At 36.6% G+C, this 17061-nt stretch overlaps 1 protein-coding gene across 4 annotated transcripts; it reads right to left on the minus strand.

Annotated features, from left to right (window-relative positions):
• Positions 1-4038: 4038 nt before the first annotated feature.
• On the minus strand, positions 4039-16337 carry LOC104120129 (uncharacterized). Of its 4 annotated transcripts, none has more exons than XR_011415482.1 (7): positions 15890-16335; positions 15019-15189; positions 13196-13430; positions 6297-6519; positions 6014-6177; positions 4493-4610; positions 4039-4403 (listed from the first exon to the last, which is right to left on the minus strand). XR_011415482.1 is itself a non-coding variant. In XM_009631843.4 (6 exons), the coding sequence occupies exons 1-5, from the start codon at positions 16271-16273 to the stop codon at positions 6036-6038; spliced, it is 1155 nt and encodes a 384-aa protein (XP_009630138.3). In that variant the 5' UTR covers positions 16274-16337; the 3' UTR covers positions 4492-4627; positions 6014-6035. The 4 variants fall into 4 exon arrangements, 1 of the variants encoding a protein (XP_009630138.3); XR_011415484.1 differs by having other exon boundaries at positions 13196-13443; positions 15890-16140; XR_011415483.1 differs by having other exon boundaries at positions 4165-4403; positions 4497-4610.
• Between the last annotated feature and the right edge of the window lie 724 nt (positions 16338-17061).

The raw sequence follows: 17061 nt of genomic DNA on the forward strand, positions 1-17061 counted from the left end.
TAAATATTTTAATTATTTGTAGTAGATAGTATGGTTATGTAATTGTTGTATATAAATAAAAAGTTATGCTTTGATAATGATGTTTACTATAATATATTTTGTTTATGTCATTTCGAAGAATATAGATAATCCTCAAATTATGTTTGGATCAAAGACCAATCATGAAGATATTTGTGTAATTGATAGTAGAACAACTCATGCCATATTCAAAGATCAGAAATAATTTTCTTATTTGCATAAGGAAAAATCAAATGTTTCGGCAATTTTTGGTAATATAAGTTTGATTGAAGGCTCCGGAAGAGCCACTATATTTCTGTCTAAGGGAATAAATTTTATTATAGACAATGCATTATTTCCCTCCAAATCCCAAAGAAATTTATTGAGTTTTATAGATATCCGCTGAAATGGGTATCATGTTGAGATGATAGATGAAATAAATGTGGAATATCTTTGTATTACAAAGAATGTTTCTGGCCAGAAGTGCATTGTAGAAAAGTTACCAACTTTATCTTCTGGCTTATACTATTCAAAGATTAGTACAGTTGAAGTACACTCTATCGTAAATCAGAAGTTTACTGATTCAAATACTTTTGTGCTTTGGCATAGCCGTTTGGGCCATCCTTGATCAATAATGATGAGACGAATTACTGAAAATTCAAGTGGGCATCCATTAAAGAACCTGAAGATTCTTACAAATGATAAATTTTCTTGTGATGCTTGTTATCAAGGCAAAATGATCACTAGACCATCACCAATGAAGGTTGGCATTGAATCCCCTACCTTTTTAAAGCGTGTACATAGGGATATATGTGGATATATTCACCCACTAAGTGGGTTGTTTAGATATTTTATGATCCTAATAGATGCATCTTCAAGATTGTCTCATGTGTGCCTACTATCATCTCACAACCTGGCATTTGCAAAACTATTAGCCCAAATAATTCGATTAAGGAAACAATTCTCAAATTATCCTACAAAGGCTATTCGCCTTGATAATGCTGGAGAATTCTCATCTCAAGCTTTTGATGATTATTATCTATCAGTTGGGATAAAAGTTGAACATCTTATAGCTTATGTTCATACTCAAAATGGCCTTGCAAAGTCATTTATTAAACGCTTGCAATTGATAACAAGACCACTGCTTATGAAAATAAAATTATCCACTACTGTTTGGGGCATGCTATCTTGCATGCAACATAACTTATCCATCTCATACCGACACATTATAATACATATTCTCCGTCACAATTAGTTTTTAGTCATGAACCAAATATTGCCCATCTATGAATTTTTGGATGTGCTGTATATGTGCCAGTAGCACCACCACAGCGTAGTAAGATGGGCCCCCAGAGAAGGTTAGGAATATATATTAGGTTTGAATCACCCTCTATTATTCGCTATCTTGAACCATTGACAAGAGATTTATTTACTGCTCGATCAGATTGTCGGCATGATGAAACTAACTTCGCACAATTAGGGGAGAGAAATAGGAAATCAAAAGAGAAATTGTGCGGAAAGTTTCATCATTATCCCATTTTGATCCACGTACCCCTATATGTAATCGGGAGGTCCAGAAGATCATCTATTTATAGAATATAGCAAATCAAATGCCAGACGCATTTATTGATTTGAAAAGGATAACTAAGCCACATATCCCTACAGAGAATGTGCCTATCCGAATTGATGTGCCAGTAGGACCATCTACTAGCATGAGAGCTAGTGAACCTAAAGCTCGCTTGAAGCGTGGTAGGCCTTTGGGTTCTAAGGATCGAAATCCTCAAAGAAGAAAATCGACAAATGATCAAAACAATACTATAAAGCGGTATCCTGAAGAGACCCAAGATGTGATTAGTTCTGAGATTCCTGAAGAAATCAATGAACGCGAGACTCAAGTGAGCGAGGAACTTTTAATAAGTTCTACTGGTGATGAAATTAATTTAAATCGATCTGAAATAGTGGTGGATAATATTTTTGCATATAATGTTGCACTTAACATTATGCAAGATAGTGAGGATTTTGATCCCCGATCTGTCGAAGAATGTCGACAAAGATATGATTGGCCAAAATGGAAAGGGGCAATTCAATCAGAATTGAATGCACTTGCTAAAAGAGAGGTCTTTGGACCAGTAGTCCAAACACCTGCTGGTATAAAATCAGTTGGTCATATATGGGTTTTTGTGCGAAAAAAGGAATGACAAAAATGAAGTTGAAAGATACAAGGCTCGCCTTGTCGCACAAGGATTCTCACAACGACCTGGAGTCGATTAAGAAGAAACATATTCACCCGTTATGGATGCCATAACATTTCGATATCTCATCAATTTAGACTTACGTGAAAGGCTTGAAATATATCTGATGGATGTGGTTACAGCTTATCTGTACGGGTCACTTGATAATAAAATTTACATGAAAATCCCTGAAGGATTTAAAATGCCTCAAGCAAATTCAAAATCCCGAGAAATATATTCAATCAGATTATAAAAATCTTTGTACGGTTTAAAACAATCTGGGCGCATGTGATATAATCGCCTTAGTGAATATTTGTTGAAAGAGGGTTACATAAATGATGTTATTTATCCATGTATTTTTATAGGAAAATGGCATCAGAATTTGTAATACTTGCTGTTTATGTTGATGACATAAATCTTGTTGCAACTCCAGAAGAGCTCCAAAAGGCAATTGAATATCTTAAGAAAGTATTTGAGATGAAAGATCTTGGAAAGACAAAACTTTATCTTGGTCTGCAAATTGAACATTTAGCATACGTGATCTTTATACATCAATCTGCCTATACAGAAAGGGTCTTAAAATGCTTTTACATGGACAAAGCGCACCCATTGAGTACACCAATGATTGTTCGATCACTTGAAGTGAATAAGGACCCGTTCCGACCTCCAGAAGAGGATCAGGAACTCCTTGGTCCTGAAACACCCTATCTTAGTGCAATTGGTGCACTTATGTATCTTGCTAATGCTACAAGGCCTGACATAGCATTTTCTGTTAATTTACTAGCAAGATATAGCTCTTCTCCTACACAGAGACATTGGAATGGGATTAAACATATTTTGCAATATTTAAAGGGAACTCTTGATATGGGTTTGTTTTATGCTAACAAAGGTAGTGCAGATCTTGTTAGTTATGCAGATGCAAGTTATTTATCTGGCCCCCTTAAATCTCGATCTCAAATCGGGTACGTATTTATATATGGATGTATTGTCATATCATGACACTCCACAAAGCAATCTATTGTTACTACTTCTTAAAATCATTCTGAGATAATAGCTATTCATGAAGCAAGTAGGGAATGCGTATGGTTGAGATCACTTATTCATTTTATTCGAGAAAAATGTGGTTTGGAATGTGATAAAAGATCCACAATTTTATACGAAGACAATACTGCATGCATAGCTCAATTAAAGGGAGGATTTATAAAAGGAGATAGAACGAAGCACATTTCATCAAAATTATTCTACCCACATGATCTTCAGAAAAATGGTGACATTAATGTGCAATAAATCTGTTCAAGTGGCAATCCTGCAGATTTGTCCACTAAATGTTTGCCAACTTCAACTTTTGAGAAAATGATATACAAGATTGGAATGCGGAGACTCAAATATTTGAAACAAGGTTTTCATGAGGGGGAGTGGGAGGGAGTGAAATACGCTCTTTACTCTTTTTTCCTTACTAAGGTTTTTCCCATGAGGTTTTTAATAAAGCAGCTAGAATTGCGTATTACTAAATATGTGTACTCTTTTTCCTTCATTAGGATTTTTCCTAGTAAGGTTTTAACGAGGCATGATATCTTTTAATGAACATCCAAGGGGGAGTGTTATGAAAATAATTATAATGTGAATGTCCACTTATTACTCCGCTATAGATAATCTTCCTGAAGAAGATTATCCGTTTGATACTCTATTGAAGTTTATCTACAAGCAACTGATGCAGACAAGTTGCAAGCAACTCAATGAAATGATTTACAGCAGCTTCTTATTAAACAGACATGTTGCAAGAAGTTCATGCAGACAACTTACAAGCAGCTCAAGAAAAGCCTCGCAATTGCTTCCTTTCTTCTATAAATAGAGGAGTTTTCGGTTCATTATGTACATCAGTTTGAAGTTGAATAATATATCAGTTTCTCTCTAAACTTGTCTTTACTTTACCGTCTTTATTTTATAACAATTAGCTCATTATATATTTCTGCCTTCTCTAGAATTAGGCACGGATGAAAATATCCAACTTATATAAAGAAAAACAAAAGAAAACAACAACGAAAGAAGTTTTCCTCATTGCACAAGAGCAAAACAGAAGACCATACACTAAGAAAATCTCAAACTTCTGGACATTTAGAGCTCAGAAGTCTCTTCTTTAGTGATTTGGACAACAACATTATTGCTTGTTCCTTCCTGAGAGACATGAAGAAAACTGAATTAGTGTATATTGAACAGAAAAACATGCAAAGATGAACCACAGAGAGGATTAGGTCTATACTCACTGACAAGTTAGATATTCCAATTCAGCTCGCTTCATCTGGCAAAATTTGTGTAATCTTATATTCCTTAGTTTGAAGTTCTGCTTAAGCATCAACATCATCATTCTTCAACTTCTAGAGCCTACATCAATTCACGCACTGCATACATCAAAACAGGATTTGACTAACATTATTTTCATTTAATTTTCTGTGCTTCTTTTTCAGGGTGTCCATTTTTCTTCACCGCAACTTAAATAATCTTTTCACTGGTGTAATGAATTGAGGTCCTTCTGGCTAATATACTTCTTTTCACTCAACCGTTCCTACATCATGAACACAGGGGCGGCTCAAGCACATACGGGGCCTAAAGCCAAAGTTTAATATGAGGCCTAAATTTTTAAAAGAAAATTATAAGATATGTTTTTATTTGAAGTCTTAACTTTTTGAGATATAAATTTGTTAATAATTTTTGTTATAATCGGTTTTCTCCAATAATTCTTGCTCGATTAATAACATAGCCAACTTATTTAATCTTTCTTGAGATATTGTTGATCTTAGAAAATTTTTTATAAAGCAATAGATGTATAGAACTATTGGAAGCTTAAAAGTATTGTTGAACACTTGAACTAGTAAAATCTTGGAGAAAGAAGGCGAGTAATGAAATCTTGGAGGAAGTAAGAATATCAACGAGAAACACAAAAAATATGTAGGGTTTTCTGAAATATGAAGAAATTGGAAAAAAGAAAAGGATTGACTTGGACAAATTAAGGAAGAAAGAGCAAATTTTTAAATGGAGTAAAAATTGGGAAACTGAAGGTTAGGAAAACTATTCATCTACCTATTTTTAAGTAAGTCAAATTATTAATTTATTTATATTTCTAAAAAACTTCTCTTTCCTTTATTACTTTTGTATTAAAAGTACTAATTTTTTTAAATACTTATGAACCTATTGTTTTTAAAAATGGGGCCCCCAAAATTTGTAGAGAAACCTACCTAAGCTGGGAACGAAATAGTATTATGTTGATAACTTTTCGTTGTAGATTAGAATGGGTAATCGATGCTGAAATGAAATACTCCTATAGATCATAGAATCTTTTCTACAGGCATTCTGAGAACTTTATTCAGTTTTCTTTTTTCTCAGAATGCCTATCGAAAAGATTCTATGAACTTTTTCAGTTTTCACTTGTAATAATTTTGGATGTAACTACATCATGCTGATTTTAACTTCAATAATACTTAACATTTCAAAAAAAAAAGTTGGAAACAATCTTTTGTTCCTTAAATTGTCAATTCAACCCAGAGCAAATTTATTTTGGATTGATCTGTGATTTTATATTGAAAAATGGGCTAAAGAAAATTCTTCTTTTGGCAAGATAGGCTAGACAAATGTGCACTGTAAAATGGTGGACAGGTTAAGAAACCTTTCAACTACACCTTTGGCATTACCGCCTTTGTTATCCAGAAGATACTTCATATGTCGCTTCATCAAAGCTGAGGAATTATCAAGTAAATGGAGCAAATGAGATAGTAAGGAAGAAAACTCACAGAATGCTTTCTTCTGGCAATTTCAACCATTGGAATGAGAGCTGTTTTGCAAATTAAGATTCCGACTCTCTTTCAGCGAAGTGATGAAGTTGGATAAAACTAGTGAGTCATTACGTGCATCTCTCTCATCAAGCCATTGCTCCTCAATATGGATACGGACATCCCTTTTAGTGCATTCCATTATCAAAAATAGTTAGAATTAGAAAGCGGTAAAAGGGCCTGGATACTGAATATAACACTTTTGCTGTTACCGAGTGAAAAGAAAGGAAAATGAAGATATTACCTCTTCAGAGAAAGAACTTCATAATTTCTGCGCAGGTAATCAGCATACTTTATAAGGGCATCTTGTGCATACTGCTTCCCCACCGATCTTACTGCAGCAGCATTAAGCAAATTCTCCAGTGTGCCGTGCTTTTTCAAAAGCTTCAAAGCAGTCTTTCGACCAAAACCAGGAACAACATGCTGGATTCCAGGAACACCATCAACCTCATCACCCAGTATACACCCTTTTCCAGGAAACCACAAGATTTAGTAGCCAACTAATAACAGCAGACACTCGAAAACGAATTGATTATTAGATGATTATAACAGTATTCACACCCAAGCATCCAAAAATCCACCCATGCCCTGCCCCCCAAAACCCAATTTGGCTGTATGACATGGAAAATGCTAAAGCCTTCTAAGAGAAAAAGGATAGCATGAAATACATGAAGCTAAATGGAGGGAAAAAAAAAGACCTTCCGCCTCTTCCTTTTACCAAGAGAATATCTGCATCTTAATGCCCCCTCTCTTCACAATGCTAAAGTAGTTTCCATGATGTTCCTGGTCTACTTGTGTACTAGGACCGACAAGATTGGCATATATTACCATGTTTGCGAGGAGTTAAACCGTGGAATGAACCTTCTGTTTCAACTCTCAATATTTTCTCAACAGTCTAACCACTGCCCTATTGTCAGATGTCAAGAGCCACAAATGATGTTTCCGCAATAGCAATACAAAGGAACTTATAGTAAAGCATACAGAACGGTATACACAGATCTTATAATAGGATACTGAGAGAGGTGGAGATTGAGTCTAAAACGGAGAAACAAATTTGAAGGACGTGCACTATCAACAAAAGAAACCTTAGCATAACCGTTGGAATGAAAAGATTGTCTCACCATTAAGTTATCCTGATTTAAGTAAGCTGATTAGCACAATAATTGGAAAACATAGCTCCCCACGCCAGACAAGAAACAGACAAAATGAAAGGAGAAATAGCTGGCTTGGGATGTGATAGTCCATAATTGCAAAATTTATTATCTAATGAATCCTGAAATTTTATGTCAAATTAACCATGGAAAGTCATAAAATTTTATCACATTTTATCTGTCGGTTTCTCGTTCTTACATAGAATAAGTACCTGAACCACATAGCTTAAAATGCCATACTTATAAATAAAATAAAAGAGTTAGTTGCACTATTAGTTGTCACACAGAACATCCTTTTCTAGTGAAAGAAGCACAATTCACAAACCATACTATGGTCAACTTACAAACACAATACATGATTTGCTTATTTCAATGACATACGAAGCAAGCAAGAGCACCATACCAAATAGCTGGTTAATGTACATCAATAGTATAATTTTCCGAGTTATTAATTCTCACATGGTATCAAAGCATCGGTGAGAAACTCCGGAAAGGTCGGACAAGCGTTGTGCATCAATTTCCGGCGACTTTTTCCAGATTTGATTGCGTCACCTCTCTGTTGGTGAGTGTTGTGCTAAAACCAACACCACCAACATACTTGGAAAGCTCCGGCGACCGAACCCCACGAAACCACTCCGGCAGAAACTCTACCACGCGCCGCCACGCGCGGTCTGAAGCTCTGACGCCGGTGATGCATCAGTCACACGCGTCGGCACGTGGACACTGTTCTGGCTAGTTTTTGACAAAAGTCCTTTTGGACAGTGTGTTCGCCCATCAATTCCGAGTCTACCCATCGTATTATCTTTTTATTCCAATCACTTTCAATTTTTTTCGGCAGCTACAGTGATATTTCCGGCAAAAATAATGATTAGTGATTTTCCGGCAAAAACAGTATTTTCTTCCCCGTTTCAGCAAGATATAGTTGATTATTTTTATTATTTGTTTCTAGACCGCTCTCCAATCCAACGATGTCTTTGGGATTTGATATATTTGGTTCTAAAAACACGGGTTCTGAAAATTCAAGCTTCGTGATTACTTCGGAGCCCTTAATGGGAAGTTCAAACTATTTAGCTTGGGCTTCCTTTGTTGAGTTGTGGTGCAAGAGTCAAGGTGTTCAAGACCACTTAACCAAAAAGGCTAGTGAGGGAGATGAAAAGGCCAAAGCATAGTAGGAAAAGATCGATGCTAAGTTATGTAGTATCATGTGGCGATCTATTGATTCCAAGTTGATGCCTTTGTTTCGTCCATTCCAGGCATGTCATTTGGTTTGGGAAAAGGCCCGTACTTTATACACTAATAACATATATCGCGAATGACAAGCTTGAAGAAATAGGAATTGAATATATCTACTTACCTGGGACAAGTACAGGCAGTCATGGAAGAATTTGAGAAGTTAATGTCAGTTTCTGCTAGTACTGAAAAGCAACAAAAGCAACGACAGAAGATGTTTCTAGTTCTTACACTCGCCGGACTACCTAATGACCTTGATTCAGTACGTGCAGTGGCGAAACTAGAAAATTTTCCAAGGGTTTTCAAATTTAAAAGAAGTGAAAAAAATTCCGACAAAGAGTGTTCAATATGTATTATATACCTCTAAAACGTAATATTTTACCTATATACACAGTACAATTTTTCGACGAAGGGTGGTCAGTTGACCACCCTTAGGACTATGTGGCTTCGCCACCGAGTACGTGACTAGATTTTGGCTAGTCCGACTGCCCCTACAGTTGATGAATTATTCTCTCGATTACTTCGCCTTGCTGCAGCACCAAGTCACCCAGTGATCTCATCACAGACACTTGACTCCTCTGTTCTCGCATCCCAGACAGTGGACAATCGAGCATCTCAAACTATGGAGAATAGACGAGGAGGAAGACGTTTTGGAAGATCTAGATCCAAGTGTTCTTATTGTCATAAACTTGGACACACTCGTGAAGTATGCTATTCTTTACATTGTTGACCACCCAAAAATGCTTATGTTTCCCAGACCGAGACTACAGGTAATCAGGGATTTTCTTTATCTGAAGGGGAATACAATGAGTTCCTACAGTATCGAGCACGTAAGCAGACATCTCCACAAGTAGCCTCGGTTGCTCAGACTAATACTTCTGTTGCTGGTAATTCTTTTGCTTGTGTTTCTCAATCTAGTACTCTTGGACCATGGGTCATGGATTCAGGTGCTTCTGATCATATTTCTGGTAATAAATCACTTTTGTCGAATATTGTATATTCACAGTCTCTTCCCATTGTTACTTTAGCCAATGGGTTTCAAACTAAAGCAAAATGAGTTGGACAAGCTAATCCCCTATCTTTTGTCACTCTAGATTCCGTTCTTTATGTCTCTGGCTGTCCTTTTAGTCTTGCATCTGTTAGTCGTTTGACTCGTGCCCTCCATTGTGGTATATATTTTATTGATGATTCTTTTATTATGCAGGACCGCACTATAGGACAGACGATTGGCACAGGGTGTGAATCAAAAGGCCTTTACTACCTTAACTCACTCAATCCCTCCACAGCATGCCTAGTTACAGATCTTCCGGACCTAATTCACAAATGTTTAGGACATCCGAGTTTATCCAAGCTTCAGAAGATGGTGCCTAGTTTGTCTACATTAGATTGTGAGTCATGTCAGCTTGGGAAACATACCCGAGCCTTCTTTCCGCGTAGTGTTGAGAGTCATCAAGAGTCTGTTTTCTCTTTAGTTAATTTTGATATATGGGGCCCTAGTAGAGTCAGTTCAACCTTGGGATTTTGTTAGTTTCATTGATGATTATTCAAGATGTACTTGGCTTTTCTTAATGAAAGATCGTTCTGAGTTGTTTTTCATATTCCAGAATTTTTGTACTGAAATCAAAAACCAATTTGGTGTTTTTATTCGCACTTTTCGCAGTGACAATGCCTTAGAATATTTATCCTCTTAGTTTCAGCAATTTATGACTTCTCAAGGAATTATTCATCAAACATCTTGTCCTTATACCCCTCGGCAAAATGGGGTTGCAGAGAGAAAGAATAGGCACCTTATTGAGACTACTCGCACACTTCTCATTGAATCTCGTGTTCCGTTGCGCTTTTGGGGCGATGCAGTTCTCACAGCTTGTTATTTGATTAATCGAATGCCTTCATCTCCCATCCAGAATCAGATTCCGTATTTAGTATTGTTTCCCCAGTCACCCTTTTACTCTTTTGCCCCTCGTGTTTTTGGGGGAACATGTTTCGTTCATAACTTAGCCCCTGGGAAAGATAAGTTAGCTCATCGTGCTCTCAACTGTGTCTTCCTTGGTTATTCTTGTGTTCAGAAGGGATATCGTTGTTACTCACCTGATCTTCGTAGGTACCTTATGTCAACTGACGTCACATTTTTTGAGTCTAAACCCTTTTTTACCTCTTCTAACCACCATGATATATTTGTGGTCTTACATATTCCGACCTTTGAGGAGTTTACTATAGCTCATCCTCCACCTTCATCCACAAAAGTCTTACCCATACCAACCATTGAGGAGTCTAGTGTTCCTCCTCCTAGATCCCCCGCCTCAGATACACCACTTTTGACTTATCGTCGTCGTCCGTGGCCAGCATCAAGCCCAGTTGATTCACGACTTGCACTTGACACTGCTCTTACTGCGGACTTGTCTCTTCCTAGTACACCGATTGCACTTCAGAAAGGTATACGGACCACACTTAATCATAATCTCCATTATGTCGGTTTAAGTTATCATCGTCTGTCATTACCCCATTATGCTTTTATATCTTCTTTGTCCTCTGTTTCCATACTTAAGTCTACAGGTGAAGCATTGTCTCATCCTGAATGGCGACGGGCTATGATTGACGAGATGTCTGCTTTACATACGAGTTGTACTTGGGAGCTTGTTCCTCTTCCTTCAGGTAAATCTACTGTTGGTTGTCGTTAGGTTTATGCAGTCAAAGTTGGTCCGGATGGCCAGGTTGATCCACTTAAGGTCCATCTTGTTGCCAAAGGATATACTCAGATATTTGGGCTCGATTACAGTGATATTTTCTCTCGTAGCTAAAATAGCATTAGTCCGCCTTCTTTTATCCATGGCTGCTATTCGCCATTGGCCCATCTTTCTTCACGGTGACCTTGAGGATGAAGTTTATATGAATCAACCACCTGGTTTTATTGCTCGGGGGATCTCGTGGCCTTGTATGTCGCTTGCGCCGGTCACTTTATGGTTAAAGCAGTCTCCTCGAGCATGGTTTAATAAGTTCAGCACAGTTATCCAGGAGATTGGCATGACTCATAGTGAAGCTGATCACTCTGTGTTTTATCAACATTCTCCATCAAGTCTCTGTATTTATCTGGTGGTCTATGTTGACGATATTGTTATTACAGACAATGATCAGGATAGTATTACTACATTGAAGCAATATCTCTTTCAACACTTTCAGACTAAGGATCTGGGCAGATTAAAGTATTTTCTGGGTATTAAGGTCGTTTAGTCTAGCTCAGATATTGTGATCTCACAACGGAAGTATGCCTTAGACATTCTTGAGGAGACAGGAATGACAGGCTGTAGACCTATTGACACTCCGATGGATCCAAATTCTAAACTTTTGCTAGGACAGGGGGAGCCGCTTAGCGATCCTGCACGATATAGGCGGTTGGTTGGTAAATTAAATTATCTCACGGTGACTAGACCTGACATTTCCTTTCCTGTGAGTGTTGTAAATCAGTTTATGGATTCTCCCTGTGATAATCATTAGGATGTAGTTATTCGCATTCTTCGGTATATAAAATCGGCTCCAGGCAAAGGGTTATTGTTTTAGGATCGAGGCCATGAGCAGATCGTTGGATACTCACATGCTACTCACATGCTGATTGGGCAGGATCACCTTCTGATAGACGTTCTACGTCTGGATATTGGGTTTTAGTAGGAGGCAATTTAGTGTCTTGGAAGAGTAAGAAACAGAATGTAGTTGCTCAGTCTAGTGCAGAAGCAGAATATCGAGCAATGGCTATGACAACATGTGAGGTAGTTTGGATCAAACAACTGCTCAAGGAGTTAAAATTTGGTGAAATCAGTCAGAAGGAACTTGTGTGCGATAATCAAGATACCTTTCATATTGCATCAAATCTGGTGTTCCATGAGAGAACTAAACACATTGAGATTGACTGTCACTTCGTCAGAGAAACGATACTCTCGGGAGATATTGCTACAAAGTTTGTGAAGTTGAATGATCAGCTTGCATATATTTTCACCAAGTCCCTCACTGGTCCTCGTATTAGTTATATATGTAACAAGCGCGGTACATATGATTTGTATGCACCGGCTTGAGAAGGAGTGTTAGTTAGTTGTTATGTAAATAAGCATAGTCTTACATGGAATAGAAATAGTGTAGGTATTGTATTGTTATAAATAGGGGTACTTATATTATAGTTAATGTACATCAATGATATAATTTTCCGAGTTATTAATTCTCACATTACCCAAGATAAAATTTCCACACTGACCTTCCATATTACCCCTCTACCTGGAAAGACCCACTCCCTAACTTTCACTTCTCTTAACTTTTATATCCCAATTAGCTAAACCTCAATCACAAACTAGCAGGATCGAATATATGAATCCTCTACATCTGGTCCGCTCTATTCAGGACCATTCCATTTCACTACTCAATAATTTGCCTTCTAAGATAAAATAGGGGTTCTCTTAAACTAGAGGTTCTCTAAATCTCACCAAAATCCTGCCCAACAAGAAAGTAGAACAATGACTTTTAATTTGCAAGTAAATAAGATACTATTAGCTTCAACAAGTACATGAACTAGTAACTCGTATACAAGTCTAGTAACTCAAACATTAGTAGTTCAGTTGGTTGGCTACCTGAACTTTCACCTTGTTTGTGAGGATTCGATTCCCCACCTTGTAATCCCCTCCCCCATTTCCCTTTTCCCTAGCCCCTTTAAAAAAAACAAGTCACCTAAGATTAATATGAAAGTATGAAACAATGCCTAAAAGGAGTGTGACATACTTACTGAGGCTCAAATCAGACCTTGGATCACAATTGTACTGTGCCACATAGTGTTTTAGGGTGTAAAAAGACCATCTATTAAACTCTGGTACTGGCATGACAATTTGAACATCATCAGATATCAGCTGTTTGAAGTCTTTGTCAGGAGAGGCAACGACGACTCGGTGTCCCCTTTGTAGAACTTGTTCAACAAGTGTGGCTATAACATCGTCTGCTTCATGTGATTCAATCTTAACTACCTGCATACTACACCTAGTCAAAAGCAAGTAATCAACTCTTATCTGCCTTCTCATTATGCAAAACCATGGCAAAAGAAAAGTACAGTACACTGATTGCAATGCCTTTTTGCCAAGTGCATTACAAATTGCAATGTGGAAGAATTCATAGAAACAAAACATGACAGTTAGAACTGACATGTCAAATGCAACAAGTAATAATGCAAGATAACTAAATCCCGAAGGGCTCCAAGTTGAAATTATAGACGAAACAAATAAAAATATACCTATCTACAGGAAATGGATGGACTACCATTTGGCAAATTGAAGTTGAGTACATACTCAATTTGCTAAAAACTGGTACAGAAAGGGAAAAATATATGAGCAACCCAGAGAAGAAAGCTTCCAAACAAGACCGCAGAGCACCAAAAAAAGCTTCTGAACAAGACTCTGCAGCCCAAAAATATAACTACAAGTTCACAATTATAATTACAGCAATCATTGTCAAACCTGAGGCAGGCGACACACAAGGTACCAGGAAAAAACTAGGATTTAAAAATATCATAAGGAGAGTAGTGGATCTGTAGACTTGCCTTCTCATTTGTTATTTTTCTTTGTTTTTAGGAATGAGCCTGCTTCTATATGTGTTCCCATCCAAACTTACAGCTGAAATGACATTAGTTGGCCGCAGAAAGTGTTCTCTTGAGGGCAAACTTGCTCGTATTGATTATTCCATTAGCATTTACCGGTTTATTTAAGTGGTCCAAGATTCTTTCTTTCTCCATTTAACTTTTACTAGACATGAATCTCCAGAGTTGTAGCTTGCTACATTTCATCATAAGCAACTCACATCTCGGGAAACAGAATTTCACTGACAGAGAAAATAAAATCTAGATCATAGTTCATTGTGATGACCCGCCACATCACCATGCCACATAGGCACCATTTGGCATATATTAATACCATGTGGAAGCTTACATAGGAGGAAAGCTAGTAATTGTTAGAAGATTCTGGAGAAGTATGGACATTTCCTTTGGAAGACCCTAGATGCCTATGGATTTGCTAGGAAAGTCCTTAGAATCTTTTAGGCTTGTACAGAATTCTAGAGAAAGCCCTTATCTTGTAAATATTAAGAACTTGTGTAACAATTAATATTTACACACTAGCCACTAGGAGACTAGTATATAAAGGGGGGCCATTCATTTGTAATTCACCAAGCAAAACAATCAAGTTCTCTCTAATACAAAAGCTTTCTTTGGCAATTCTCCTGTGTTCTAACATTCCCTTAGCGATCTTTAGTGTAGTAAGGCTGACTTGGCATAGCAAGAACGTGAGCAAGTTGTGCAAAATCGTGAGCAAATTGTCAAGTGCCGCACGTGCGCTTAGTTGAAGACTAAGGACGTGACATCATGCTTCTTAGTATCTCCAGTTAGAAATAAACATTATATTAGTTAATATCAGTAAATTACTTTGTCTATGCACAAAATAAATTTTTTTCTCAAATTGTTAGTAAAAGATAACTGTCAGCTTCAGACTTCTAAAGAAACCATATTCCAAGGGTGCATCAATAAACCAAAAACTACGCGTATTGATCAAGAAAATGTTCACTCACAGGAACATTGCAGTTGTGAAGAACATCCAAGATGAGTCGATGTGACGTTTCAACCGTACTCCTTGGAGATTTTCCTGCACCTGGAAACTGATGCCCATATTTCCTTCTTTTTGCTTTATAGGAAGGTAACAATTGTCTTCTGTACTCATTACCTCTTTCCCCGTCAACAACCTGTTACACAGTCACCCATGTCAAACAATGTGTAGTTCATGATGCTTTTACATACCATCTACACCTTCCAAGATACATTTTTTTGTACCATAAGATGAATCAACATGCATGTATTCCACTTTTATTTCTTTATGTCAACTCTTCTCTTTCTATGTTCCTAACCCAATTGATAGGATTTCCCTATCCTTGTTTTATTTTTGAAATTCTTGAATTCCAAGACAGTTTTTTCTTTTTTTCATTTCAAATTATTAGCTATTCATTGACATGAATAATTAAAAGTTTTATCCACCTAACTCATACTTGGAGTTAAAGAGTTAGTGCAATCTTTGGCCTATCCCTCCATGTTGTACTTATAGCAAACATCTCACACACACATGTACTTATCTGTGACTGTGTATAGATACTCAGTTTCAATTTATGTCAACCTGGGCATGTAGTTTAAAAATTAAATGAATTTTTTTTTGAAACTTGTAGTCTTAATAACATGTCATTTGTGTGATTATAAGAATTTTGAAACCCGTGATATTAAGCATGGCATTATATTTATGTGACTATCAAGACTTGTCATTTAAAATTAAATTGATAAATGTAAGTTAAGTTATTTTCAAATTTTAACAAAAGTAATAGACATAAAAGCAAATAGGTTCAAATAAATTGAAACACATAAGTAGATAAATACATAGATATAGAGAGCTCTTACAGCAATGACAGGATCAGTGAGGCTAACTTGAGAGAAGAAAAGGGAAATCCAATGAGCAAAAGAAAGCAAAGAAGGGGTACTTCCTTTGTAACAAAGAGGATTAACATCCAAGAAAAATACCCTCTTTTTTCTTGTAATATACTTGTAATGGGTATCTCTGTTTTTCACAAAAGATTCATTCCCTGCTTCCAAAATTGGGTCTTTTACAACTGGATGATGACTATGAGAAGAAGAACAACAACAGAAATGGGAGCGTACTTTTAGCAATCTTCTGTGCTGTAAAGGTTTATGTTGTGGGGAAACAAGAATTGGGTGGTGGGTAGAGTTTGGAATTGGGTGAAAATGGCGAGAATTGATGATAAAGGTAGCTTTTTGAATCTCCATGTTTGCTAGTAAGTGGAGTAATTGTTTTTGTAGACGAAAGCTTAAATGGAGTTCTAGGTATCTCATCTCGTCTTAAGGTATTAATGGAAACTTTAGGGATTAAAAATGTTAAAAGTTATAGTTGAGGTCTATAAGCTTAACACTTCGTAGTTTAGGGACCAAAACATCTAATAGCTTCTTTGGACTGACTAGGATATCAATTGCTCTTTGGTCCATGCTAATACGAGTAAAGATGACAATTAAGACAAAATACAGTATCAGTCAGTGGTAAATTTTAAATTTGGCCCTTATGATATAAAATTGATCAAAATATACATACTTTATCCTTTATATAGAAATTTAGTTATATTTAGACTATTTTTAGAACTATATCACTTTCAAATACAAAATAAGTACACGCTTAACATAATACATGGAGACTTAGTTATGTAATGATACATAATTAGCAAATTTGTAAAGTCTCACAAGTAGATGATTAAAAGTGATATTTCAATTAATTGAATGTTAAACGTGTTTATTCATATATAGTTAAGGTCTATAAGTGTAATACTTAGTAATTTAGGGACCAACCTCGATCTTCTCAGTACTGATTAGGATATCAATTGCCTTTTGTCCATCCAAAAATAACTAAAAGACGACCAATTGTAAGGCAAAATGCAGTTTGCAGTTCCTTTTTTTCTCTTTGTTTTTAACGTTGCAATCTTTAAGTTTGAATTGCGCAAAATATAAATAAAGGTCAAATACATAAATTTCACTTACACACCGCAACTAAGCTCTATGGACCTATT

The sequence above is a fragment of the Nicotiana tomentosiformis genome, chromosome 4 (genome assembly GCF_000390325.3).
Source record: "Nicotiana tomentosiformis chromosome 4, ASM39032v3, whole genome shotgun sequence".
NCBI classification, from domain to species: Eukaryota; Viridiplantae; Streptophyta; class Magnoliopsida; order Solanales; family Solanaceae; genus Nicotiana; species Nicotiana tomentosiformis.

What these genes read in the sequence shown, in the direction of transcription:
- LOC104120129 (XM_009631843.4), bottom strand. Translation starts at nt 16,273, where the DNA reads ATGGAGATTCAAAAAGCTACCTTTATCATCAATTCTCGCCATTTTCAC. An exon ending in TCACTGATCCTGTCATTGCT is followed by an intron (nt 15,190 to 15,889) that starts GTAAGAGCTCTC and finishes ACTGTGTAACAG; the next exon opens with GTTGTTGACGGGGAAAGAGG. An exon ending in TTCACAACTGCAATGTTCCT is followed by an intron (nt 13,431 to 15,018) that starts GTGAGTGAACAT and finishes TGTAGTATGCAG; the next exon opens with GTAGTTAAGATTGAATCACA.